A 27,303-nucleotide genomic window follows, 5' to 3' on the forward strand; every position below is an offset into this window, starting at 1 on the left:
GTTCTCTGTGTGAGGTGTGTCTTCACCTCATCCTTTCTCCCTCTTCGCCTGTTTTTTTTTAATTTTTTAAGATTTTATTTATTTATTCATAACGATGCAGAGAGAGAGAGGCAGAGACACAGGCAGAGGGAGAAGCAGGCTCCATGCAGAGAGCCTGATGTGGGACTCAATCCCGGGACTCCAGGATCATGCCCTGGGCTGCAGGCGGCGCTAAACCGCTCCGCCACTGGGGCTGCCCTCACCTGTTTTCATAAGGGCGCCAGTCACACTGGGTTGAAGCCCACCCTATTCCAGTATGACCACACCTTAACTGATTACATCTGTGATGATTCTCCTTCCAAATAAATTCACATTCAGAAGTACTGGGAGTTAGGACTTCAACATATCCTTTGGGGGGACACAATTCAATGCCTAACACACAACAAATCTCAAGCAGGATCAAAATGAATAAATCCACACATAGACATATTATATTGAGACTGTAGGGGCGCCTGGGTGGCTCAGTGGTAGAGCGCCTGCCTTCGGCTCAAGTCATGATCCCAGGGTCCTGGGATGGAGTCCCCATAGGGAGCCTCCTTCTCCCTCTGCATATGTCTCCACCTCTCTCTTTGTGTCTCTCATGAATAAATAAATAAAGTAAAAAAAAAAAAAAAACCTGTAGGATACTAAGGACAAAGATTTGGAGAGAGAAGAAGAAGGGAGAAAATGTTGAGAATCAGGAAAACTAACTTCTCACAAGCACCACAGGAATCCAGAAGGGAGAGGAACCTATCTTTAAATGCTGCAAGAGGGACACCTGGCTGGCTCAGTGGGTAGAGCAGGCAACTCTTGACCTTGGGGTTGTAAAGGTTGAGCCTCACGTTTGGTGTAGAGATTATTTAAAAATAAAATCCTAAAAAAAATAAAATAAAATAAAATAAAATAAAATAAAAAATAAAAATAAAATCCTTATTAAAGGGCCTGGGTGATGCAGTCAGTCAAGCACTTAAGCGTCTGACTTCTGGTTTCAGCTCTGGTGGTGATCTTAGGGTCTGGGGATCGAGCCCCATGTCAGTCTCCACACTCAGCACTGAGTTGGTTTGAGATTCTCTGTCTCTGCCCTTCCCCCTACTTGCACTCTCTCTCTTTTTCTCTCAAATAAAATAAGTTTTAAAATTAAAAATAAAATAAATAAAATAAAATCCTTAAAATGCTGCAGGAAAGCAACTGTCAATCTGGAATAACAAAATCTCTTAAAAATGAGGGCGAGAGGTATACCTGGGTGGCTCAGTGGTTGAGCTGTCTAGAATCAAAATCTGAGATCCAGTGCCCTTTCCCAGAACTCAACTGTGTGGTCAGAAGGTGAAGATTTCCTTATAGCTGAGGATATTTTTTAAAAAATGAAACACTCATTGTGAAACTAATTAGATTAAGAACTATTCTAAAATGTATTTTGAGGGGCTCCTGGCTGGCTCAGTCAGATGAGCATGCAACTCTTAATCTCAGGGTCATGAGTTCATGCCCCATGTGGGGTGTAAAGATTACCTATATAAATAAAAACCTTTAAAAAATAAAATAAAGTGTATTTTGAGCAGCGGCAACAATATTAATGTAAGTTTGTAACATTATGAACAAGATACTTCCTTTACTATGAAAAATACAAACACAAAAAGCAGATATTTATAAAATACATATGTATTTATGTACGTATATATTGTTGATACAAAATGAACAAAGCTTTCAGAATCTCTAAAAGAAAGAAAGAGGTTTATTTGAGCCCAAGGGAGGACAGTTGCCCAGGATACACAATCTTCACAAATAAGGGAGTGCTCCAGGGAAGAAACATTTGGTGTAAGGTTATACCAGATTTTTTACAGAAGACGTTACAAATCAGACAAAAGACATTTCAGAAAGTTATAGACTTGTTTGTCTTAAGCTTTATGTGTAAGGCTGCATGACTTCAGTCTCATGGGAATTTAAGGGGGTTTTATTCCTTAAGTCTGAAATGGGTTGGGTTTTTTTTTTTTTAAGATTTATTTATGTATTTTAGAGAGAGAGAGAGCCCACAGCGGGGGATGAGGGGTAAGGAGTGGGCGGAGGAAGAGAAGCAGACTCCCTCTGAGTTGGAAGCCGGATGTGGGACTTGACCCCATGGCCGCTGAGATCATGAGATCATGACCTGAGCTGAAATCAAGAGTCAGATCCTCCACCAACTGAGCCACCCAGGTGCCCCCAAAATGTTTTGGGGTGGAGTTTTTGTTTGTTTGTTTGGTTTGGTTATTTGTCAGCAAAGCAGATGTATAAGGTACGCTCAGGACAGAAATAGAGCCCATGCTTTGAAATCTGGTCAGGTCATTCCGAACCTTGCTTCTCTGAGGCCCCAGGCATAGGGCCCACAAACATTAAAAGGACTGAGTCAGGGCAGTCCCAGTGGCGCAGCGGTTTAGCGCCGCCTGCAGCCCAGGGCGTGATCCTGGAGGCCCGGAATCGAGTCCCACGTCAGGCTCTCTGCATGGAGCTTGTTTCTCCCTCTGCCTGTGTGTGTCTGCGCCTCTCTCTCTCTCTCTCTCTCTCTCTCTCTGTGTGTCTCTATGAATAAATAAATAAAAATCTAAAAAAAAAAATTAAAAAAAAAAAAAGGACTGAGTCAGGGCAGCCCTGGTGGCTCAGCAGTTTAGCGCCTTCAGTCCAGGGTGCGATCCTGGAGATCCGGGATCGAGTCCCATATCGGGCTCCCTGCATGAAGCCTGCTTCTCCCTCTCTCTGTCTCTGTCTCTGTCTCTGTGTGTGTGTGTGTCTCTATGAATAAATAAATTTTTAAAAATCTTTTTTAAAAAAAGGACTGAATCTGAGCTACATATGTATTACTTTTTTAAAATTTTTATTTATTTATTCATGAGAAACACAGAAAGAGAGAGGCAGAGACACAGGCAGAGGGAGAAGCAGGCTCCCACAAGATCCCCATGTGGGACTCATCCTGAACCCTAGGATCATGCCCTGAGCCAAAGGCAGGTGCTCAACTGCTGAGCCACCCAAGGGTCCCAAGATTTTCTATACACTTTCAACATTGAAGGCTATAGGGAATCAATTTAGTGCCAGTAGACGTACTAACAGAACAGTAGAGCGTAGGGACGCCTGGGTGACTCAGGTCATGATCCTTGGGGTCCTAGGATCGAGTCCTGCATTGGGCTCCCTCCAGGGAACCTGCTTCTCTCTCTGCCTATGTCTCTGCCTCTCTCTCTCTGTGTCTCTCATGAATAAATAAATAAAATCTTAAAAAAAAAAAAGAAAAGGACAGTAGAGTGTAAACTGGGAAAAGAATGAACTATTAGATAAATGATGCTGGAACAGTCTACCCATATGCAATTCAGATAAAATTGGATCCTTATGTCATACATAAAAATTAATCTGCCATGGAGACAGGATAGTCAGAGGCAACGATATGAAGAAAGACTCAGAGTCTCACTGAATTTTAAAAATTTTTTTAAAAAGATTCTATTTATTTATTCATGAGAATACACAGAGAGGAGAAAGAGAGACAGAGAGGCAGAGACACAGGCAGAGGGAGAAGCAGGGCTCCATGCAAGGAGCCTGCCGTGGGACTCAATCCCGGGTCTCCGGGATCACGCCCTGGGCTGTAGGTGGCACTAAACCACTGAGCCACCAGGGCTGCCCTCTCACTGAATTTTAATCTGCGGGACAGGGGAACCAAGAACACTCGGAGTTGGATCCCAAGGCTTTGCCTCCTCCCGATTTTATTAAGAGATCTAGCATGTTAGCTATAGAAATGATTAATTTTGGGAAACAGAAAAACATGTTTACTTCAAAGGGTAAAGGAATAGACTATTAGTTCAAGGAGAGGGAATGGAGTTGGGCAGGGGGTGGGGGTGACTGGGTGACGGGCACTGAGAGGGGCACTTGACGGGATGAGCACTGGGTGTTATTCTATATGTTGGCAAATTGAACACCAATAAAAAATAAATTTATTTAAAAAAACAAAAACAAAAGGAGAGGGAGTGGAGGAGCTCTATCTGGAGAACAACGTGGTCAAGAATCAGTGTGCGCACCCAGGAGCTCATGTATCCCTAGTGTGCCGAGGACTAGGAGATTCAATTCTCAGATAAGTTCCACAGCTGGCTCCGCACATTAATCCAAGTGGATTAAATATCTACATGTGAAAAACTTTCAGTAGAAACTACAGAATATTTTTATGACCTTGAGGGTAGGGGCAGACTTCTTAAGTAAGACACAAAATGCCCAGGTTGCTGAGTCCTGGGATCGAATCCCGCATCCGGCTCCCTGCGGGGATCCTGCTTCTCCTTCGGCTTATTTCTCTGCCTCACTCTGTGTCCCTCATGAATAAATAAAATCTTAAAAAAAAAAAAAAAGTCAACATACAGCATAGGAGAAGATATTTGCAGATGGCATATCTGATAAAGGGTTAGTATCCAAAATCTATAAAGAACCTATCAAGATAACTAAGATAACTCAACACTCAAAAAACAATCCAGTTAAGAAATGGGCAGAAGACATGAATAGACATTTTCCCAAAGAAAACATCTAGATGGCTAACAGATACAGGAAAAGATGTTCAACGTCACTCATCATCAGGTAAATGCAAATCAAAACCTGTCAGAGTGGCTAAAATTAACACAGGAAATAACAGATGTGGAGAAGAATGTGGAGAAAGGAAAACCTCTTGCACCATTCTTTGGTGGCAATGCAAACTGGCACAGCCATTCTGGAGGTCAGTATGGACAGTCCTCAAAAAGTTAAAAATAGAACTACCCAATGATCCAGCAATTGCGCTACCAGGTATTTACCCAAAGGATACAAAAATACAGATTCTGGGACGCCTGGGTGGCTCAGAGGTTGAGCGTCTGCCTTTGGCTCAGGGTATGATTCTGGAGTCGCAGGATCGAGTCCCGCATGGGGCTTCCTGCATGGAGCCGGCTTCTCCCTCTGCCTGTGTCTCTGCCTCTGTCTCTGTGTCTCTCATAAATAAATAAAATCTTAAAAAGAAATACAGATTCAAAAGGATACATGTACCCCAATGCTTATAGCAGCATTATCAACAGTAGTGAAACTATGGAAAAAGTCCAACTGTCTCCACAGACTGATGAATGGATAAAGAAGATACGAGGGATAGATAGATAGATAGATATCAGATATATATATATATATATATCTCCAAGTTGGGTGTAGAGATTACTTAATAAAATCTGTAATAAATAAAATTTATTTATTTATTTAAAAAATAAATTTTTTTTTAAGTAATCTGTACACCCAACACAGGGCTCAAACTCACAACCCCAATGTTCAAGAGTCGCACTCTCCCAACTGAGCCAGCCAGGTGCCCCCCCGAAAAATTTTAAAAAACATATAAAAATTTCTGCCAATTGAAACCAGGGATACAAGCCCTCAGCAGGCCCCACAATTAGATATATGGCTCCTAGCTACCTTTGATCAGAGTTAAGTAGCCCTTAGTTACAGTTTAAAGAAACCTGTAAAGTTGCCTCAGGAAATAACATAAAGTTGCCTCTCAGAAATGTGTGGGATGCTCTTCTACCTGAGGTGACAAACGTAACGCACCGCGTGTGCAAAAAATAGTAATTGTTTGCAGCTTAGTAATAGTCACAGGATGTGGAACTTCTGCTTTTGTACTCTAAATATGACTGACGCAATCTGGCAAGAATGTTTCCAGTCCCAGGCTCCTGAACCTGAGGACCACCTCACCACAGTTACACCAAAACCAGACGAGGTGACGCCAGGAGTGACAAAACAATTAAGGAAAGAAATATTACAGCTGCCCTAATCCCTAACTGAATGACCTCAAGATCCTTATTGTGAATTTTCACCCTTTTATTTTTTTTTTTAAGGATTTTATTTCTTTATTCATGAGAGACACAGAGAGGCAGAGACATAGGCAGAGGGAGAAGCAGGCTCCCCAAGGAGCCTGATGGGAGACTCGATCCCAGGACCCCGGGATCATGCCCTGAGCGGAAGGCAGACGCTCAACCACTGAGCCACCCAGGCGTCCCAATTTTTGCCCTTTTAAAGCCCCCACTCGGCTGCACCTGGCTGGCTCAGTCAGTAGAGCAGGCAACTCTTGATCTCAAGGGGGTGAGTTCTGGGCTGCACCCTGAGCATGGTGCCCATTTTAAAATAAATACTTAAAAAAAATAAAAATAAATACTTAAAAAAAAAAGAAAGAAAGAAAAGGAAAGAGAACCCTCTGCTTGTAAAACCTCAGGGAGTTGGGGGTCTTTAGAGCCTTAGCTCCCTGTTCTCCGGGTTAGCAATAATCCAATAAACAGCTTTTTTAATTCGTTTCTTGCAAACACTCGGTGGGGCCCTTGCTGGCTTTGGTGCTCGTTGGGTGGATGAACTCTCCTTCCGTTAGGTTATGCAGTCACTAAGAAAAAAAAGCACGACTCGATAGAAAAATGGACTAAAGATATGAATAGGCAGTTCACAGATGGTGACAACCAAGTGGCAAAAACACACAAAAGGAACCCAAAACTGGGGTGCCTGGGTGGCTCAGCTGGTTAAGTGTCTGCCTTCGGCTCAGGTCATGATCCCAGGGTCCTGGGATCAAGCCTCACATCAGGCTCCTTGCTCAGTGCAGAGTCTGCTTCTCCCTCTCCCTCTGTTGTTCGCCCTGCTTGTGCTCTCTGGCTCTTTCTCCTTCTCTCTCAAATAAATAAATAAAATCTTAAAAAAAAAGAACCCAAAACTTATTAAACATAGAAAAATGAAAATTAAAGTTATAATCAATTATTAATATCACTCCACACCACACCCGTTAGGTTAGTATATTTAAGATATGTTCAGGGTCTTGTGATAGCAAGAGCTTTGAAATATTCTAAATGCTCATGAGCAAGAAATGAGAACATGGTGCAGAGTGAAAATGAGCAGATTTGAAGCTGTGCCCCTTGAGGTTAATGAGGTTGAGATTAATGGCAAATTCCTTTTTGACAATGATTTTTCATTTATTTATTTTTTTATTATTTTTTTTTAATTGGAGTTCGATTTCCCAACATATAACCTAACACCCAGTGCTCATCCCGTCAAGGGTAACGGCAAATTTCAATTTGATTTGATTTTTAAGTAACCTCCACATCCAACGTGGGGCTAGAACGCAAAACCCTGAGATCAAGGGTCATCTGCGGTGCCAGCTGAGCCAGCCAGGCTGCCCTGAGACTAGTAGAAAACTTAAAGCTTGTTTTTCAGAGACCTGCTTCTCTCTGGTCAGCCTGTGAGCAAGCAAGGCCTTGCAGTCTTCACCCGGCCTGAGAACTCATTCAGTTACACCTGCTCTCAGAAGATGCCCACCGCCCTCTCCTTGACCTATAGGTGACCATCCGGTGTCAGAGGCCTCATTTGGCCTCATTCTAATGTCAAGTCTCCACCCCAAGGTGGTGTCATCTAGGTTGGCTCAATGGGCAGCTCCCTCCTTCCTCATGAAGTCACACATTCCCCCGCCCTTTTCATTAATATATGTGTGACTCCAACCCCCGTGATTATAGAACCGTGTTCTCAACTCAGGCGCGGAGACAGATTTTTGAACCAGCCTCCTGTCCCCTCGCTTGGCCGCATTGCAACAAAGCTTTTTCTCTGCAAAAGCCTGGTGCTACGGTGTCTGGCTTTCCGTTGCACGCCAGCAAATAAGCTCTTTCCGGCTCAGTAACAAATTTGGCGACGGCAAAGGGGCTCTAAATCCAACTGGACACCGTTGCCGGGGGCTCTTTTGCCCCGTGTGGGGTACTGGGTTCCGAACTCTCTCTGCACGGGCGGAATCAACCTTCGGTGCTTTCTTTGGGGCAGAGAAACTTGTTTGGGGTTCGGAAGACATCCTTTGGGTGAGTAATCATGGCACAGATGACTTACTGCTGGTAATTGGGTTCCGACCTCAGCGGAAAGGGCTTGGGTGGGGAATTTCCCTTTGGGGGAAAGGAAAACAGGGCTTACACTCCTAGAGGTTCTCTTGGCTCTTTGGATTTCTTGGGAAACTTGTCTGTGCAAGAGTGACTCTGTGTGACCCGCTGAGAATTACTGCAAATACCAAGCTAGAATGGGAAATGAGCATTCCATCCCAAAGTGTAGCCCCTTGGGCTGCGTCCTTCGGGACTGGGCAGTGCTCACCAATAAACGCATGACAAAGAAAAAGATGATATCTTTCTGTAATACTGCCTGGCCACAATATTCCCTGGATTCGGGAGAACGGTGGCCCAAGAATGGTTCCTTAAATTACAATACTATCTTGCAGTTGGATTTATTTTGCAAAAAGGAAGAAAAACGGCTGGAGATCGAATATGTACAAGCGTTTATGTTATTATACCAGCGTAAGGATATTCAGAGAAAATGTAATATTTCGGCGCAAGGGGAGAGTCCCCAGAATGAGGCCATTTCACCCGGGTCTGATGATAAGACAGAGGATTCCTTGTCCACCCGGTTAAACACCGCTACTCCCCCTCCGTCTCCACTGGGAGGTGCCAGGGCCGCCGTCCCGCCACGGTCGGCACCTCGGGCCCCCACTCCGTCCACTTCCCCTCCGGATCCCGCAGGCCGGCTAGTGGTCTCTCCCTCTCAGACCTGCCAGGTGACCCCGCGGGACGAGGGGGGCACCCAGCCTCAGGCAGGGAGATTCCCCGGCATACAGTGGCCGATCGGCGGAGTTTACGGGACCCGGCAGCTGCCCGGTGTCATCTTTGTCCGCCCCCCGTTATCCACCTCCGACCTGCTTAGTTGGAAAGTCCACATGCCGACGTACCGAGATGACCCCATTAAAATGGAGAGTCTTTTTGCCTCTATTTTTGCTCTCCATCATCCCACTTGGGCAGATATTCAAATCCTCCTAAATGTCTTCCTCACGTCCGAGGAACGCAGCGTGGTCCTAAAACAGGCTCGCGCCGAAGCTGAGAAGATGCGCGAGCAGGTCCCTAACAGCCCGGTGCGCGCGCTCGCAGACGTGGCCGTACCCGCCGCCGACCCGAGGTGGAGCCCTGCTGACCGCGGGGACAGGGACCAGCTGGAGCATTACCGCCGCTGCATCCTTCGGGGCCTGAGGAACGGAGTCCCGAAACACAGAAGCTTCGATAAAGTTCTGCAGGTCAGACAGAGGCCTGACGAGGACCCCTTTGACTACTTGGAACGGTTGTTTAAGGCCTATCGGCAGGGCGCGAACATAGACCCGCAGGCTCCAGAGCACCTACCCTTGGTGAACGCCAGCTTCGTGAGGCAAGCTGCCCCTGACATTCAAAGGAAATTGCAAAGGCTGCGCGGGGCTTTAGGAATGCCCACCCTGCACCTGGCGGAGCTTGCTTCCGAGGTTTTCCGAAACCGAGACAAGGTCCGGGAGAAGGAGGCGCGGCGCAGGATGCGGCAGCAGGCAGCCTTGCTGGCCGACGCGGTGAGGCAGGCGCGGCCCGCACCTCACCAGGCTCCGCCCCAGCCCGGGGCCCATCCCCAGGGAAGACACCCGAGGCCCTCAAACTCCAGATCCAGAGGCCACCCCAATGTAGGGCCACACCAATGTGCCTATTGTAAACGACAGGGACACTGGAAAAAGGAGTGCCCCTCTCTGAATAAGTAATGTGAAGGTGACTCGGCCAAACTTCCAGATGCCCCACGCCTCTTCCCTCCCCCATCATGCCCGCAAGAACTATCCAGAATTAGGGGGCCCAGGGACTCCTAACAGCCCTACGGCCTTCATTGAAATTTCCCACGTGGAACCCTGGGTCATCTTATTGGTGAAAAAGACCCTGAACAGGGACGCCTGGGTGGCTTAGTGGTTGAATGCCTTCGGCTCAGGGCATGATCCTGAGATCCAGGATAGTGTCCCACTTTGGGTTCCTTGTAGGAAGCCTGCTTCTCCCTCTGCCTGTGTCTCTGCCTCTCTCTCTCTCTCTCTCTGTCTCTCTGTCTCTCATTAATAAATTTTTAAAAATCTTAAAAATTTAATCAATTAAAAAAAAAGACACTGAACAGATTTCTTGGTAGACACTGGTGCTACCTACTAAGTACTGAATACCAGGAGCGCCTGGATAGCTCAGTTGGTTACTGTCTGCCTTCCGCTGAGGTCATGATCTCAAGGTTCAGGGGTTTCCCCCTCTTTTGTGGATCTTTCTGCCCCAGCGGGGAGTCTACTTCTCCCTCTCCCTCTGCCCCTTCCCCCTCCCCTTCCGCGTGTGCTTGCGCTCTCTCTCAAATAAATAAAATCCTAAGTACTGAATATCAAAATGACTAGGTTGATGTCAGAAAATATGATGGTGACAGGCGTCTCAGGAGAATCGCTACAAAAAGCCTTTTCTCCAAACCCTTGAATGTCAAAAGGGGAAACCTCAAGCATAGTTTTCTCTATATGCCTGAATGTTCAACAGCACTGCTGGATACTGTTTGTTTTCAGATCCCACTGAAAACAAATCCACTAGCCGCCTGCAGAGGCCCTTGGACTGACACAAAGGAAGGTCACTGCTAGGATTCTGGCCTATGAACAAGCAAGGCCTTTTTAGGGTCCAAGGACAGGCTGCCCCCAAATATGCTACTTTGTCAAATTGAGTATTTTAAATAAAGGTTACATAAGAAGGACTCCCAGACCCTCCTCTGTTCCCCTGGAAATAAATCTTCCATGTGAAAAGTGCTTGTACTAAGAGGTAAAAAGAAGGGGCAGCCCGGGTGGCTCAGCGGTTTAGCACCTGCCTTCAGCCCAGGGCCTGATCCTGGAGACTGGGGATCAAGTCCCATGTCGGGCTCCCTCCATGGAGCCTACTTCTCCCTCTGCCTGTGTCTCTCATGAATAAATAAATAAATAATAAATAAATAAATAAATAAATAAATAAAATCTTTAAAAAAAAAGAGGTAGGACATTTTTATCACCAGAGATAGAGATTTATTTATTTATTAGGGAGAGACCTCCCTAGAGAGAGCACAAGCAGGGGGAGACAGAGGCAGTGGCAGAGATGAGAGGGAGAAGCAGGCTCCCCACTGAGCAGGCTGGATCCCGGGATCATGATCTGAACCAAATCGAAGCCCAGTGCTTAACCAGTGCTTAACCGATTGAGCCATCCAGGTGCCCAAGATAGAGACATTAAAGCCAAGAAAGCTATAAAAATAAATCTTAGTACCTTGTGCTAACCTACTACCTCAGCACAAATTCAGCTTAGAATTCTTTACCAATTGGGGGTCCCTGGGTGGCTCAGCAGCTCAGGACCTGCTTTTGGTCCAGAGCATGATCCTGGAGACCCGGGATCGAGTTCGGCGTCGGGCTCCCTGCATTGAGTCTGCCCGTGTCCCTGGGTCTCTCATGAATAAATAAATAAAATCTTAAAAAAGAAAAAGAATTATTTGCTAATTAGAGCCCCCAAACACCTCTTTTTTCCTTGTCCTGTAAATTCCTCACAAATGTATTGTCTCGTTGTCTAAAACGTACAAAAACTGCCTGCCTAGGTCATTTTTTTGAGTCTTGATTTTATTATTGGGCTTTGTGGGCACATAACAAAGATTTGGGTTTTTTTTTCTTCTGTTAACTTGTCTCCTGTAAATTGAATTCGTAGTCCAGCCAGGAACACCCTGAAGGTAGAGGAAGAATTTTTCCTTCCAGGTAGTTGGCATAACTACCTTAGTGGGCAAGATCTTTTCATTTGTGGGGGCAACTGCTTGCCCCAGACACTGCCCCCACCGAGCTCCTGGGGCATCTGACAATACAGCTGGCAGCAGGTAAGATCAGCCTTCTGGAATCTGTCTGCAGGTAAGTTGGGTTTTTTGTTGTTGTTGTTGTTGTTGTTGTTGTTTTTTACCATGTCAGCCTTCTGGAATCTCTGTCTGCAGATTCCAGACTTCTGGGAATCTCTGTCTGAGTCTCAGAATGGTGAGAATCTTTTTTACTCTCTAAATTCAGATTAGCAGGAGAAAATATTGTGGACCTGGCTCCTTGGGCTTAGCAACTCTTAGGACAAATTTGGCAGCACACTCTTTGGTTGCTGATCCATTTTTGTCCCAGAGATTGTCTTTGTTGGTCTGTGTCTTCTGTGCCCTGTGTTCAAAAAAAGGAATTACCAAGGGCAGGCACACCCTAGAAGCCTGATTTTTCCAGCTCGCCTCACAGACTGATCAGTTCACAGTTCTCACCAGACCAGGGTCTGTTGGAGCAAACTTTGCTGAGAGTTCCCTATATAAAAACCAGATGAAGTTTTTCCTTTTGTCTTGTTTTGTGTTCTAAGAGCTTGGCTTTGTGACCAATGAGAACATTGTCTCTGGTCTCCATCATCCGGAGGGTGCACTTACTGGGGTGCACCTTGGTGCCCAAATAGGCTAGGGATCCTAGACACTCAGTTACAAAAAGCACCCTCAAAAAAAAAAAAAAAAGCACCCTCAGTTGAGCAGCTGCCTTCATTCACCTCAAGTCATGATCCCAGAGTCCTGGGATCTAGCCCTGTGTCCCCGCGTCAGGGTCCCTGTTCAGTGGGGAGTCCGCTTCTCCCTCTCCTTCTCTCCTGTTTGTGCTCTCTCTGTCACATAAGCAAAATCTTTCAAAACAAAAGGAAAAGCACACTCTGTCCCTCTGTGTCACCTCTCAGGAGAGTTTATCGTAAGGAATCTGAGCCCATAGGGGGCACTTATCACCTCAACCTTTGTTGCAGGTTAGTGCTGACAAAATCCCATTCCCCTACTGCCCAGTGTCACAGATTAGTGGGTCTGTGACTGGAGGCATCTCAGATTTGTGGGAGACCAGAGACACAGTGTTCACCACATCATGCTTACCACTTATGAAACCAAGGTCTAAGAAAAGACTATTTTGTGGGAATAAACTTTTAGGTCAGGAGGACTTTATCATCTGTGCCTTCTCTGAATGCCACTTACATTTTTGGTTAAGCCATTAAAAAGCTTATTGGTTTGAGTCACTACTAAAATTAATAAGATCCTCTCCACCAATGACCAGATGATAGATCCTTTAAATTGGCTATATTTAAATAAGTAAATAAATATTCTTTATCGAGAGCTCTGAATTGTCTTATTAGAATAACTACTAACCTTAGGTGATGTGATATGGTGTGATGTGATGTGATGTGATGTGATGTGATGTGATGTGATGTGATGTAATGTGACGTGATGTGATGTGACGTGATGTGATGTTTGGGGTCCAGGAGTGAAGAGTCAAGAAAGGATTCTTGAGACGTCTTCAGTGCAGAAAAAAGATGGTTTTATTAAAGCATGGGGAAAGGACCCGTGGACAGAAAGAACTGCACTAGGGTTGTGAGGAGTGGCTGATTATGTACTTCTAAGTTGGGAGGGGGTTAGGGATAGCATAAGTCTCTAAGGAATTTGGGAACAAAATTTTGCAGGACCTTGAGAGGCTAGCTGCTGTTATAAGATCATTGACTATTGTCTAGTAAACCCTTGGTCATGAGACCCCTCACATGTGTATCAGTGGGCCATGTGCTTGGAGGATGATTGCCAACAGGGATCTTGGGGAAGTTTCCAAAGGGTTTTTTATATGGTAAAGTCTACAGGATCCTAGAGGTCAGGCTAATGTCAAGCTAAGGTTGCCTTTTGCCTTTAGCAAGGTATTAATGATGAAGTTTTGAAATATAGGTGAGGTTTAGTGGGGTGAGGTCCAGAGCCAACGACCAAGAAAGAATTCTTGAGACATCTTTGGTGCAAAATGGTAGTTTTATTAAAGCCCAGGGACAGGACCCGTGCGCAGGAAGAGTGGCTGCCCCGGGCCTGTGGGGGTGGCTAATTATATACCTGGCAGTGGAGAAGGGTTTGGGGAGAGCATACTCTCTAATGAATTTTGGAAATAAGGTTTCCAGGACCTTGGGGGGGCTAGCTCTTGTTGGGGAAAGGTCACTTATTACTGTCTAATAAAACCTGAATCATGAGACCCTTCAGCTGTGTATCCGTGGGCCATGTGCTTGGGGGATGGTTGCCAACATGTATGTTGTGGGGTAGAGATAAAGGAACTTTCTAAAGGAATTTTTATATGTTAAAGTAGACTCACAGGCTCCCGGGGGTCGGGCTAAGATTGCCTTCTGCCCTTAGCAAAGTATGAACATCGAGGCAGTTGAGTCTGTAGAGGAATGTCACTCTGCCTATTTCAAGGACTTGTCAACGTGCTTTGTCCTCAGCTAGTCCTCTGTTCCCTCATCATTCACATGAGGCAGTTGAGTTCCTGGAGGAAGGTCACCCTGCCTGTCTTAAGTACTTGCGAAGGAGCTCGCAGTTGTAGGGAAATTTCATTTTTCCACATTTCTTTTGCCTTTGTTCTTCACATCATTAAGGGACTCCCTTGGAAAGATACAAGAACAAAAATTCAACTTACGACAAATAAATGTCCACATCCAATGAAAATTCACCTTCTTAAAATCTAGCCCCATTTGCCGGTTTTAACTTCCTTTTCCCTACAAGATTTGCAGACAGCACTCCAGCCTAACCTCTGGGTTCGAAGTATACAGTCTACTCTTACAAATGCTGAGAGCCAGAAAGTGAATTTAGCAGTAGCTCCTGGGACTCATGGTAGGGCTCACTTTGCTTTAATCAGGCTCTGGCAGCTTCAGGCATTTCTGTGCAGTGACCCTTACAGATGTATCTTACATACACACCCCACACACACAACCGTGAAGGATTCCTATCCCTTGACCAACAGCAGATCTTTTAAGTGGTAAAGCCCTTGTTCCTCCACTTTCAGAAGATCCTACCAAATTTAGAAAAGAATTTTTATTTTCTTATGTTTAAAGATTTTATTATATTTTTTTAAGTAATCTCTAGACCCAATGTGGGCCTTACACTCAACCCCAAGACCAAGTCAAGTGCTCCATTCACTGAGCCAGCCAGGCAGGCGCCTCAGAGAGGATTTTTTTTTCTAATTAGTGGCTTTAAAAAAAACTTAATAAAGAAATTTTTGAGATAAATAAAAATTAATGGCTATTCACAACTGCACTCTCGGAGACCTTGACTGGCTGGGCTGGGTGCTCTTGTGGCCGGGGATTGATAGATAACGCTGCGGTTAATTTGGCCCTAGAAGAATGCCTCCCCTCCTTCACAGAAGAGACAGGACCAAAATTTCTCCGCAGCCCTCCTACAAATGATCTCCAAAAGGCCAATATTCAGAGACTAATAGAAGCCAACATTAAATTGTATACTCAAAAGGAAGGCTTTTGTTAAAATGCTTTATGGATTTTGCATAAATCTTTCAATTCCCATTTTTGCTAAAAATCTCCCTGGTTTAAGCAAAAAAAAAGTTGGGGCGCCTGGCTGGCTTAGTCAGTGGAGTATGTGACTCTTGGTCTTAGGGTTGTGAGCTTGAGCCCAGCACGGGGTGTGGAACCTACTTTTAAGGAAAATTTTAAAAAGTAGGCCAATATTCTGATATTCAGGCAGTGCTTTGGGGAAATTAAAAACAATCACCTTTGTTTTGCAAATCTATCCGAAACCAGAAATACTACTCAATACTACTCTCAAAAAAGGTCAAAGCTCATCTACCTTTATTAATCTTAAAACCTCCTCTAGAGGGATCCCTCGGTGGCTCAGCTGTTTAGCGCCTGCCTTCAGCCCAGGGCGTGATCCTGGGATCCCAGGATTGATTCCCGCATCAGACTCCCTGCCTTAAGCCTGATTCTCCTCCCTCTACCTGTGTCTCTCATGAATGAATAAATAAAATCTTAAAAAAAAAAAAAAACCCTCCTCTATTTCTCTCAAAATGTTTATAGATATTATATAGATCTATAATAATATAGATATTAAAGATCAGATTATTGGAACAGAATTGTCCTGTACTTAAGGGAAAAGAAAAGGTAAACTTTAGGGATCCCTGGGTGGCGCAGCGGTTTAGCGCCTGCCTTTGGCCCAGGGCGCGATCCTGGAGACCCGGGATCGAATCCCACATCGGGCTCCCGGTGCATGGAGCCTGCTTCTCCCTCTGCCTATGTCTCTGCCTCTCTCTCTCTCTCACTGTGTGCCTATCATAAATAAATAAAATAAAATAAAAAATAAAAAAATTTTGAAAAGGTAAACTTTAGATGGCAAATACCCTGAAACTCGAAGGAAAAAAAAAAAAACAACTTTCATTCCTTCTCAGTCCCTTAAAGTTATAAATCCTATTATATCTTTGAAATGTGAATATAGCATACCAGCGCCTGGAACAGAAGAAAAAAAGGGGGAGAGGAGGCCTTTTCAAAATACAAACTGCTATAAAGGCAGTTGAGTTCCTGGAGGAAGGTCACTCAGACCTAGCAGACCGGTTAGAAGTGCTCAGACTCTAGCACTTCTAATAACAGGCAGTTCTGCTCCAAATACCCACCTTGGGGGAAACTTAGATATGTTCTCTATGCCTTTTTGATATAAATTTTCTTTTTTTTTAAGATTTTATTTACTTATTAATGAGAGACACAGAGAGAGGCAGAGACACAAGCAGAGTCGGAGAAGCAGGCCACAAGCAGGGAGCCCGATGTGGGACTCGATCCTGGGACTCCAGGACCACATCCTGGGCCAAAGGCAGGTGCTAAACCCCTGAGCCACCAGGGCTGCCCTGATATAAATTTTCTACCCTCATCTTCTCTAGGAACTAAGAGCCATTCTTCAAAATGCAAACTTCAGGAAAAGTTTTTTATCAGGAGAAAAAAAAAGAGAGGGGGGGGGTATTTGGATATCGGGTCTATAGTGTCCTCTTCACAAATATTAATAAAAACCAAAGCTTTAAAGTTTGGAGGCCAGACCCACGGTCCCTGAACCTGTTTTGAAAGCATAAGAAGCATGAGCAGAACTATAGTTGTATTAGTTGCATTATTAGCTCTGTCTTCTGTTTTGTTCTCTACCTATAATTAATGTTTTACGTACCCCTTAACCTCGTGCACGATGGATCATTACCTTTGCCTCTTTATCCCCACTCCCTGTTTATCCACTGCCTGGATAAAGTAATAAAGCTTTACTTCAAAACCTGTACCTCAGACATCGGTGTGTTGCACATCAGGTGCACAGGTTTGAGTATGGTAACAATTTTTGTTTGCATCTGTCTGGGTAGGACTATATATCTATATCTATACCTATTTATAGATTTATAGATATATATACCCAGTCATACCCAGATAGATTGATCGATTTGATATGAGATATTTTCTTTACCTCCAGATGGTGTTGCTAAAATTAATCTGTGATAGAGTTTTATTTACTTGGTTTGAAGGCAAATGCTTGTGTAAGATTTGGGCATTCTAAATTCTCAGAAAGTGAGAGACTCAAATATTTTTCGAATTCACATGATCTGGGAAAATATTTGGTACTAAAGCTAATTTAAGGTTGTTGGTTTAATTAAAATAGAAATGTCTAAATGTTATCAACATTAAAACTAAAACTTTGCTTGTAAATTCAGTAAATAAAAAAAAAAACCTAAAACTTTTATTCGGCCTGGATTTACTTAAAGTCAAATAAGTTGATGTGATCTCTGTTACAAATTAAAATAATCATAATAGCTTGAGGAGAGGGGCTCCTGGAGGGCTCAGTAAGTAGAGTAACTTGCAACTCTTGATCTCGGGGTTGTGAGTTCAAGCCTCAATTAATCTCAATTAAGACTACTTAAAGAAATGAAATCTGAAAAGGAATAATAATAGTAGCCTGAAAGCATGACTGACTTTGTTCGATGTCTCTTGAAGATTTTATGGATAATTTAAGCATAAATGTTAAGAACAAGTAAATTAAAAAGATGTGAAAAAGTGGGGAGGGGATGCCTGGCTGGCTCAGTCAGTAGAGCATGCGACTCTTGACCTCAGGGTTGTGAGTTCAAGCACCATGTAGGATGTGGAGCCTACTTAAAAAGGGGGGGGGGGCGTTGAAGATTTTATTTATTTATTTGAGAGAGAGAGAGAGCACCAGTGGGGTGGAGGGGCAGGAGGAGAGAGAAGCAGACTCCCCGCTGAGCCAGACTGGGTTGGATCCCAGGATCATAACCTGAGCCAAAGGCAAAGGCTCAATTGACTGAGCCACCCAGGCACCCTTATAAGCAAACCTTTAAATAGTTTCCAAAATCTTCGATAACGTAAAACTTCGAAGTCGTACTAAGTTAAATGATGAGTTAAATTAAATTCATTGAATATCTGGGATCATTTCCAAATAGATTTTAAACATTAAGCACTAAAGCATAGGTTTATCTACTTTTGTCTTAACCACACAGAGAAACTAAAGATAAATTTGGGTCTGTTAGCAAAACCTTTTTTGTGCTTTATTAGAAGGTTATACTATGAAAAAAATCACAAGCTTCTGAATTATGAAATGTATTCATTAGTCAATCTAAAGAATTCTAATGTAACAGTTCACAATTGCTTCCTACTTAAGTTTCACTAGATATCAAGGTTTCCACGAGTTAAGAATTCTAATAAATATCATTAAAAGTACTGGGAAAATAAAGGAAATGATTTATTGCAAGGAAAGTAAGATACGTGTTTTTGGTTAAAAAAAATCTGAGAAATGAAAAAATATTTTTGTTGAAGGAAAATAACTTTTTCTAAAGGAAGGCTAATTATTTAAAGGGGGAAAACTAGTGCAGCCCGGGTGGCTCAGTAGTTTAGTGCCGCCTTCAGCCCTAGGTGTGATCCTGGCGACCTGGGATCGAATCACACATCAGGCTCCCTGCATGGAGCCTGCTCCTCCCTCTGCCTGTGTCTCTGCCTCTCTCCTCTCTCTCTGACTCTCATGAATAAATAAATAAAATCTTAAAAAAAAAAAAAAAAAGAGGGAAAACTCAGGACAAAATCTGAATGTGGGGAAAAGAAGAGTTGTAAAAGCTTTGTTTTTTAAAAAAGCAAACACCTTTGGAAGGGAATTTTATGTGGTCAATAGTGGCTAAGGTTAAAATAAGTATATTTTAAGATGAGTTTTAATATCAAAAGTTTTGCTGTTACAAAATTAGAATTTTCTCTCTGCTAAAAGGGAAGTGTTTTATTAGATTATTAGTTTGCTTTTTATGTAAAAATTGTAAACAGTGTTTAACTTTAATGTAAGGAAAACAAAGATTCTGTGTTTTCTCTTTATCACATTTTTTATTATCCAAAAAACTGAGTCTTAATATCAAGAGCTAGGTTTTGCACACAACTATGTATCGTCAGTATTTTCCTTTGAAATCTTCTGTTATCACTTTGGTTAAATAAATATTGTTTCCTAAGGCTCTGTAATCCAATGACATGTTTAAACCTTTTGATATATTGATTTGATCAATGAAATGTTCATACTATGAATATATTTGACATACTTCCCCAAATCAAATTCTAAAATAAAGTCTTTTGACCACAATCTAAATGAAATGTTGCAGAGGGAAATTTCAAGAATGTTGTGAGGGGCGTCGAGCTGGCTCAGGGCAGTAGAACCTGCAACTCTTGATCTAGGAGTTGTAAATTTGAGCCCCAGGCCCCAATTTGACTGTAGAGATTGCTTAAAAATAAAATCTTTAAAAGAAAACAATTTGTAAAAATGAAACTAATTTGGCTTGTTATGTTAAATCACATGGGAAGTGATGTCAAATAAGTGATACTAAACCCTCTTAGATTATGTTTGTATAGGTATTGTATTAATATAAGTGTTCTAAAAATTGAATAAAACTCTTGGGGATCTGATATGTCCTAACATGTTATAACTTTGTCATATGTCATAGAAATAAGATTTTCTTATCAATTGCATCATAATGGACTCTATTTTTTAAAAAGATTTATATACTTATTTATTTGAGAGAGAGAAGGATAGAGCATGAGCAAGGTGAAGGACAGAGAGGGAGAGGGAAAAGCAGACTCCCCCCTCAGCAGGGAACCCAGCGTGGGACTCGATTCCAGGACCCAAGGATCACGACCTGAGCCAAAAGCAGACACTTTACCAACTGAGCCACCCAGGCACCCCTGTAATGGACTCTCATCAGATCTTTGACTGTGGTCATTACATCTTATTTACAGACAATTATAGTTTTACTCGGATGCTTTTATAAGAAACTTTGCAGATGTGCTTCAGTGAGACTCACGGGAAGAACTCTGGATACGGGTTACTTATAACCCTAAGATCATTTGACTGAAATAAGAATTTCTGGAACTAGTCGGAAAACTGGATTCAAGAATTCAAGAATTATTCAAGAATTATCTTATTCAAGAATTAATAAGACTGAATAAATGGAGAAAGATAATTATAATTTTGCCACATTTTTGTTGAAAACATCGCTGATTTTTTTTAATGTTTTGTTTTTCCTGACTTAACACATTTTTTTCCTCTCTCTCTTTTTTTTAAGATTTTACTTATTTATTCACGAGAGACACAGAGAGAGAGAGACAGAGACAGAGGCAGAGGGAGAAGCCGACTCCCCGCTGGGAGCCCAGTGTGGGGGGGACACCCAATCCCAGGACCCCAGGATCATGACTAGAGCCTAAGGCAGACTCTAACCGCTGAGCCACCCAGGCGCACCCCAAGAAAACTTTTTTCTCTTAAGCTGTGGCTTACAGCAATCTGATAAAATATTCTTTGTAAACAAATATGAAACATTTGTCTTTTTCTCCCTACCTGAACCCTCCAGATTTCAGAAATTCTCTCAGTGAGTGTTCTTTCCTTTATGGCAATCATAGTTATTTGCATAAGTGCAGTAAGAATCTGTTCTTATAAGATGACACCATTGGAAAGAAACACTGAGGTGTTTTGTTTTTTTTTTAACCAAGGCTTTACTGGAATGTCATGTTTGAGAGAGACATCCATAGTCTCAGATATGACCAGACAGCTTTAAGGAACTCAGGTTGACTTGATGGAGCCAACAAAGCCCCTTGGAAATACCAGCCTGGTACCTTCTTACAGGGTTCCCAGCAGCCTCACCAGGGAGTAAGGAAGGTCACTTCCTGGCAGGTGCAGGAACCTCAGAATAGACTGGGGACCTCTAGAAGAGAGGAACTAACCCAAATCTATAGGTATTGCAGGCGAAGTATGATGGCAAGTGTTTGGCTTGGCTTCTGGCCTTGAGAGGCTATTAAAAGTTCAATCTAGAGATTCCTTATGAAAAATTCCAATAAAGCAGATTTAGAAGATCCTGTACAGTCAACTGCTATTCTTGCTGCACTTATGTCAATAATCAAGCCCAGCTGTTGTTGTTTTTTTAACTAGACTTAATTTTTAAACAAATCAGTCCTGATTTTTTTTATCTTTGGTAAAAATGAGGGTGATGATAGAGAGAAATATGTTTCATTAAAACCCCAATGTAAATATTAAATGCTGATATCACTCATATACTGAACTAGATCCTGATTTCTTAGAATTTCCTCCAATGGCTGGCTACAAGTCTCCAACCAGCATTTAAAAAATGTTTCTTCTACCTTCTGAGTTGGATTCATTTAAGAAGTAAAACTGAAAAAAAAAAAAAAAAAAAGAAGTAAAACTGCCCTTTTTCCTCAAGCCCTGCAAACTACGTATGACCACCCCAATGCAAACTTCAGAGAAATCACAACTCCTGCATAGAGGATCGTCATCCCTGCTGCTCTGTGAGCCTTTAGAAAATCACCAGAGACACTCCAACTACAAACCAGGCAAATCTGTCAAATAGTCACAGCTTGCTCTCGCTCTCTCTGAAAATGCTTCGAGCCTGACATCTGGAAATCTTGACTGCCCGTCCTAAAAACTCACAAACTGGATTATAATTTGATCCCAATTATTAGCCACCATTTTTCTTTTATTCTATAGATGGGCCTCTTATGGATCACCTGATTGTTTAAACCATAGGCCTTATTTTGAGAACATACCTGCTTCATCACCTCCTGAAGTGAATCTAACGAAACTGATCTATTCTCAGAACTGAGACTGATTCAATAAGACGGAACAATCTACCAGTTCAACTTTTAACATGTGAAACTCCCAGGGAAGTTTCCGAGGGGAAATTGTAGGGGCCAAGGGTAGGCTGCCCCGAATTACGTCACTTGGTCATACTGATTATTTTAAATAAAAGTTACTTAAGAGACAGTCTGCAAGAAGGACTCTCAGGCCCTCCTCCTCCCCTGAAAGCAGGAAATAAATCTTCCATGTGAAAGGTGCCCTCTCTATACTAAGAAGAAACATCTTTATCACCAGAGAAAGGGACAAAACTTGTTACTTTGTTACTGACCTGCTGCATCAGCCTAAATTCTGCTTAGAATTCCTTACTAGTTAAAGCTCCCAAACACCTGTTTTCTTTATCCTGTGAATTCCTCACAACCCTATTGTCTCTTTGTCTAAAACATATAAGATCACCTGCCTTGGTCATTTCCTTGGGTCTCCATTTCATTAATGGACCTCCACGCACTTAAAATAAAACTTGTTTTTTTTTTTTTTCTCCTCTTAACCTGTCTCCTGTAAATTGAATTCTTAGTCCAGTGGGAAGACCTTGAGGGTAGAGGAAGAATTTTTTCTTCCTGACACCCTGCATTCATTTTGTTTATATGGGCTCTCAGAGCATGTGAAATGAGGACAAAATGAGGCCCCTGACAAACTCCATCAGGGGCCTCATTTTGCCTCATTTCAGTGTTTAATCTCCACTCAAAGGTGAGCAGGGGATGTAGGTTTGCTCAGTGGGCATGCTCCATCCTTCTTCATGAATAAATTCCCCCCTTTTCTTCAATATGTATGTAATACCAACCTTTATTTATTTTTTAATTTATTTTAAGATTTTATTTAGTTATTCATGAGAGACACAGAGAGAGAGACAGAGACAGAGACATAGACAGAGGGAGAAGCACGCTCCATGCAGAGAGCCCCATCCGGGACTCGATCCCTGGACCCAGGGATCATGCCCTGAGCCAGAGGCAGACGCTCAACCACTGAACCACCCAGGTGCCCCAATCTCAACCTTTATAAGGTCTTGTTCTAAGCTCAGGTTGTGGAGACAGATTTTTTGAGCCAGCCTCCCATCTCCTTGCTTGGCCGTTTTGCAATGGAGCTTTTTGCAAATGACTGGTGTGACACGGGGTTTTGCTTTCCATCGAGGGGGGCAAGCAAACTTGCCAGTGCCAACAGCTCAGGCCCACACACAGAGCTCAGACAGCTCTTCAGCAAAAGCTGAAAGGGAACCAAAACCATGGTTAAATAACAAAATTCCACCAAGTAAATGTGAAGATCTAATTGGCTTTATTCAACGGTTCATGAATTAGGCTGCATCCCATCTAGGACGTAGACAGGTGCTCCAAGGGGTTGTACAAAACGGAAGGTTTTTGTGCAAGGACAATAGGGGCAAGAAAGTTATACACAAAAGAAGACTTGTGGGGATCCCCGGGTGGCTCAGCGGTTTAGCACCTGCTTTTGGCCCAGGGCATGATCCTGGAGTCCCAGGATCGAGTCCCATGTCGGGCTCCCTCCCTGCATGGAGCCTGCTTCTCCTTCTGCCTGTATCTCTGCCTCTCTCTCTCTCTCTTTATGTCTATTGTGAATAAATAAATCTTTCTTTCTTTTTTTTTTTTTTTAAAGAAGACTTTTTCCAGGTGAGGCCACTTTCTAGGGGGAAAGGCAAATGTCTTTCGCAGATTACCTCATCTTTCTTGGTAGGGTAGAGAGGACCCAGGTGGCCAAATCATTGACAGTGAGTGAAAAATTACTAGATTACTTTTTTTTTAAATTTCATTTATTTATTCATGAGAGACACAGAGACACAGGCAGAGGGAGAAGCAGGCTCCATGCAGGGAGCCCGACGTGGGACTTGATCCTGGAGACCTGGGATCAGGCCCTGGGCTGAAGATGGTGTTAAACCGCTGAGCCACCCAGGCTGCCCGGATTACTAGATTACTAACTGCCAGTTTAGGGCCACATTTCTGGGGGAGGTTGACATTGCCATTAGGTTATATATAAAGCCTCGGGCAGCCCGGGTGGCGCAGCGGTTTGGCACTGCCTGCAGCCTGGGGTGTGATCCTGAAGATCCAGGATCGAGTCCCACGTCGGGCTCCCTGCATGGAGCTTGCTTCTCCCTCTCCCTGTCTCTCTCTCTCTCTGTGTGTGTCTCATGAATAAATGAATAAAATCTTTAATTAAAAAAAAAGAATATGGGGGATCCCTGGGTGGCTCAGCAGTTTGGCTCCTGCCTTCGGCCTGGGGCGTGATCCTGGAGTCCCAGGATGGAGTCCCACATCGGGCTCCCTGCATGGGACCTGCTTCTCCCTCTACCTGTGTCTCTGCCTCTCTCTCTCTGTGTGTGTCTCTCATGAATAAATAAATAAAATCTTAAAAAAAAAGAATATATATTAAGCCTCCAGTTTGGGAAGTCAGTCTAAATGGGGCCTGTGTGTATCTTAAAATTTTATTTTTTTATTTTTTTATTTTTTATTTTTTTTTAAATTTTATTTTTAAGTGATCTCTATATCCAACATGGGTCTCAACCTTACAACCCAGAGATCAAGAGTCATTGCATGCTCACTGACTGAGCCAGCTGGGCATGCCCCCACCCTCATGGTTTTTTTGTGTTGTTGTTTTTTTTAAGATTTTATTAAGACCTGATCCCAGCACCCCAGGATCAGGACCCCAACTCAAGACAGATGTTTACCACTGAGCCACCCACGCATCCTTGGGTTGTTTTTTTTTTTTTTTTTTCTTAACACCATGTAGGAGAGGCAAAATTTTACCTTTACCCTCTTCAAGTTTTTTCAGCAGAAAATTAAATGACACAAGGTCAACAGAAGAAAACAATATATGTATGTATTTATTTATTTTTAAAGATTTTATTTATTTATTCATGAGAAAGAGAGAGAGAGGGGCGGAGACACAGGCAGAGGGAGAAGCAGGCTTCTGCAGGGAGCCTGATGTAGGACTCCATCCTGGGACCCCAGGATCACGCCCTGGGCCAAAGGCAAGCACCAAACTGCTGAGCCATCCAGGGATCCCTCATAAATGTATTTAATACAAGTTTCATGTGATATGGAAGCCTTCGTAAGAAACGAAGACCCACAGAAATGGCAAAATCTACATGCTTTTAGGTTGAACACAGAGAAACAATTGTGGGAAGGTAAATTATGTGGGGAGGCTTAAGGACAATAGCTATTTTAGAAAGGTCTATACAAAAAAAATTTTAAAAAATAAAAAGGTTTATACAGAATTCATACCTATTTTTTAAGATTTTATTTATTTCAGGGACACCCGGGTGGCTCAGTGGTTAAGCGTCTGCCTTCAGCCCAGAACATGATCCTGGAGTCCCCGGATCAAGTCCTACATCGGGCTTCCTGCATGGAGCCTGCTTCTCCCTCTGCCTGTGTCTCTGCCTCTCTCTTTCTGTGTCTTTCATTAATAAATAAATAAAATCTTAAAAAAAATTTTATTTCAGAGAGAGAGCGTGTACGAGCTCATAGGGAAGAAGGGCAGAGGGAGAAGCAGACCCCCAGGATCAAGACCTGAGCCAAAGGCGGATGCTCAACCACTGAGCCACCCAGGCGTCCCTGAGAGTTGACCATCCTTAAACTGCTTTGTGCTCACTACTTTCCTTCTGGCTCTTCCTTCCAGTGCACTCCTTACGTAAATCTTTCAGTAAATCTTTTGTGGGGAATCCAAGAACTGAAGCCTCCGTTCACACAATGCAGACTCTCCCACCAGTAACTTTTAAGAAAAAGGAAAGTCAGAGTGATTTTTTTTTTATGAGAACCAAGATAAAAGAGATAATAGATAAAATTAAATTTCCTGGGACACCTGGATGGCTCAGTGGTTGAGCATCTGCCTTCGGCTCAGGGCGTGATCCTGGGGACAGGGATCGAGTCCTACATCCCTGTATGGAGCCTGCTTCTCCCTCTGCCTGAATCTCTGCCTCTCTCTCCCTCTCTCTCTCATGAATAAATAAATAAAACCTTTAAAAAAAATAAATATCCTTACACCTTACAGCCTATTGATAAATTTGTGAGACAAGCAGAGTGTGACATTCCTCAAGAAATTCACCACTTCCTTAATGCTAATGCTTTGCCAGAGGCAAAAAGCAACCTTGGCCTTGAGGATAGCCCAGACAGCCAGGATCCCATTAGTCTTCCTTAACATATGAAAATCCTTCTGGGGTCACCTGGCAGGCTCCGGCAGAAGATTACCTGCCTCATCAGCTCCGGGCTGGACATGAAGTGTAGGCCCCACATGAAGTGTAGAGATTACTTAAAATTTAAATCTGAGTGACCGCCTGGGTGGCTCAGTCAGTTAAGTGTCTGCCTTCAGCTCAGGTCATGATCCCGGGGTCCTGAGATGGAGCTTCGCTTTGGGATCCCGTCAGTGGGGAGCCTGCTTCTCCACACCCTGCTCATTCTCTCTCTCAAAGAAAGAAAGAAGGAAAAAAAAAATCATTCTAAGAAATGCTAAAAAATAAAATCTAAGCACAAAAAATCCTTTAGAAACTTCCTCTATCTCTACTCACTCCCCAGTTTAAAAGTAATCAATTGCTCCTCAAAATCTGTACTATATGGATGGAGCTTTCTGTGATTTGTCCTGCATAACTGCCCGCCCTCCGACCTGTAGGGGTGCAGGCAGGCTGAGAAATGTCGTTTGTGAGACTCCGGAGGCATCAGTGACCTTGGGAGCCTGGTTATTTGAAAGATGTTATCTGGCCTCCAGGTCAGAACTGGTCCTTCTGTTTTCAATGCCAAGAGCTATAAATCTTGCCCCACATCCCCTCCTGCTCCAGAATGGGCTGGCTCCTGGGAATGGAACCCAGGGAGGGGAGGCAGGCTCCATAGCCCAGTCTCCTTGAAAATGTAAAAACATGATAACATAGAGATGCAGCTCTCTCCAAACTGCAAGTAATCGGAAAAAAATGGAACAAACGTTTAACTTCAAACCCTGTCATTTGTCCTATAAATATGGCCCTTATGGGGATGGTCAGTGGGAAGTCTCGCTGGAAGGGAAGACACTGCCCAGCCTCTCAGCCCCCACCCCTGCCCAGCTGCCTCCACCCAGGCCTCCCCAGCACTCTCATTTACTGATATTACCCTCATCTACTTGTGGATTTCCCTTTCTTTCTGCTTCTATTAGTTTTTTTTATAATATCAATAAGGTGTTTTTCCCATTCCAAACCAAAAGCACGGCTGCCGTGAATCTTTAGAACACAATCCCAGGGCAGCTCTTTCTGCCTAGGCGCCCTGTCGCTCTGCTTTCATAAAAACCCCTTTTTGCACCAAAAATATCTCAAGAATTCTTCCTTGGCCGTCCCCCTCAGCCCACATCACATCCATTTTCTTGCATTTGCAGTTTTTCGAGTGCCTTTAACTCAAAATAGTGTGTCAGAGTGGCATCTTCTGGGGTGGCACGACCTGCGCTCCCGCATTCACATTCGCAGCTGTGGTCATCCGGCTCCCCAGAGTGGCTTCCTCCGTAGAGGCTGAAGCTAAGGGCTACGCTCACAGG

At 43.4% G+C, this 27,303-nt stretch overlaps 1 protein-coding gene and 2 long non-coding RNA genes across 3 annotated transcripts; 2 read left to right on the plus strand and 1 right to left on the minus strand.

The window, feature by feature from the left end:
• Nucleotides 1–7,430: 7,430 nt before the first annotated feature.
• LOC119866232 lies at nucleotides 7,431–10,213 on the plus strand. The gene is made up of 2 exons (XM_038575815.1): nucleotides 7,431–7,841; nucleotides 8,249–10,213. The coding sequence occupies exon 2, from the start codon at nucleotides 8,309–8,311 to the stop codon at nucleotides 9,572–9,574; it is 1,266 nt and encodes a 421-aa protein (XP_038431743.1). The 5' UTR covers nucleotides 7,431–7,841; nucleotides 8,249–8,308; the 3' UTR covers nucleotides 9,575–10,213.
• A 666-nt stretch (nucleotides 10,214–10,879) lies between these two features.
• On the plus strand, nucleotides 10,880–17,371 carry LOC119866233. The gene is made up of 2 exons (XR_005379430.1): nucleotides 10,880–15,773; nucleotides 15,988–17,371. It is a non-coding gene; the product is annotated as an uncharacterized LOC119866233 (long non-coding RNA).
• LOC119866234 lies at nucleotides 13,632–26,173 on the minus strand. The gene is made up of 2 exons (XR_005379431.1): nucleotides 26,001–26,173; nucleotides 13,632–14,268 (listed from the first exon to the last, which is right to left on the minus strand). It is a non-coding gene; the product is annotated as an uncharacterized LOC119866234 (long non-coding RNA).
• Between the last annotated feature and the right edge of the window lie 1,130 nt (nucleotides 26,174–27,303).

The sequence above is a fragment of the Canis lupus genome, chromosome 26, assembly GCF_011100685.1.
Source record: "Canis lupus familiaris isolate Mischka breed German Shepherd chromosome 26, alternate assembly UU_Cfam_GSD_1.0, whole genome shotgun sequence".
NCBI lineage: Eukaryota > Metazoa > Chordata > Mammalia > Carnivora > Canidae > Canis > Canis lupus.

What these genes read in the sequence shown, in the direction of transcription:
- LOC119866232 (XM_038575815.1), top strand. Translation starts at nt 8,309, where the DNA reads ATGTTATTATACCAGCGTAAGGATATTCAGAGAAAATGTAATATTTCG.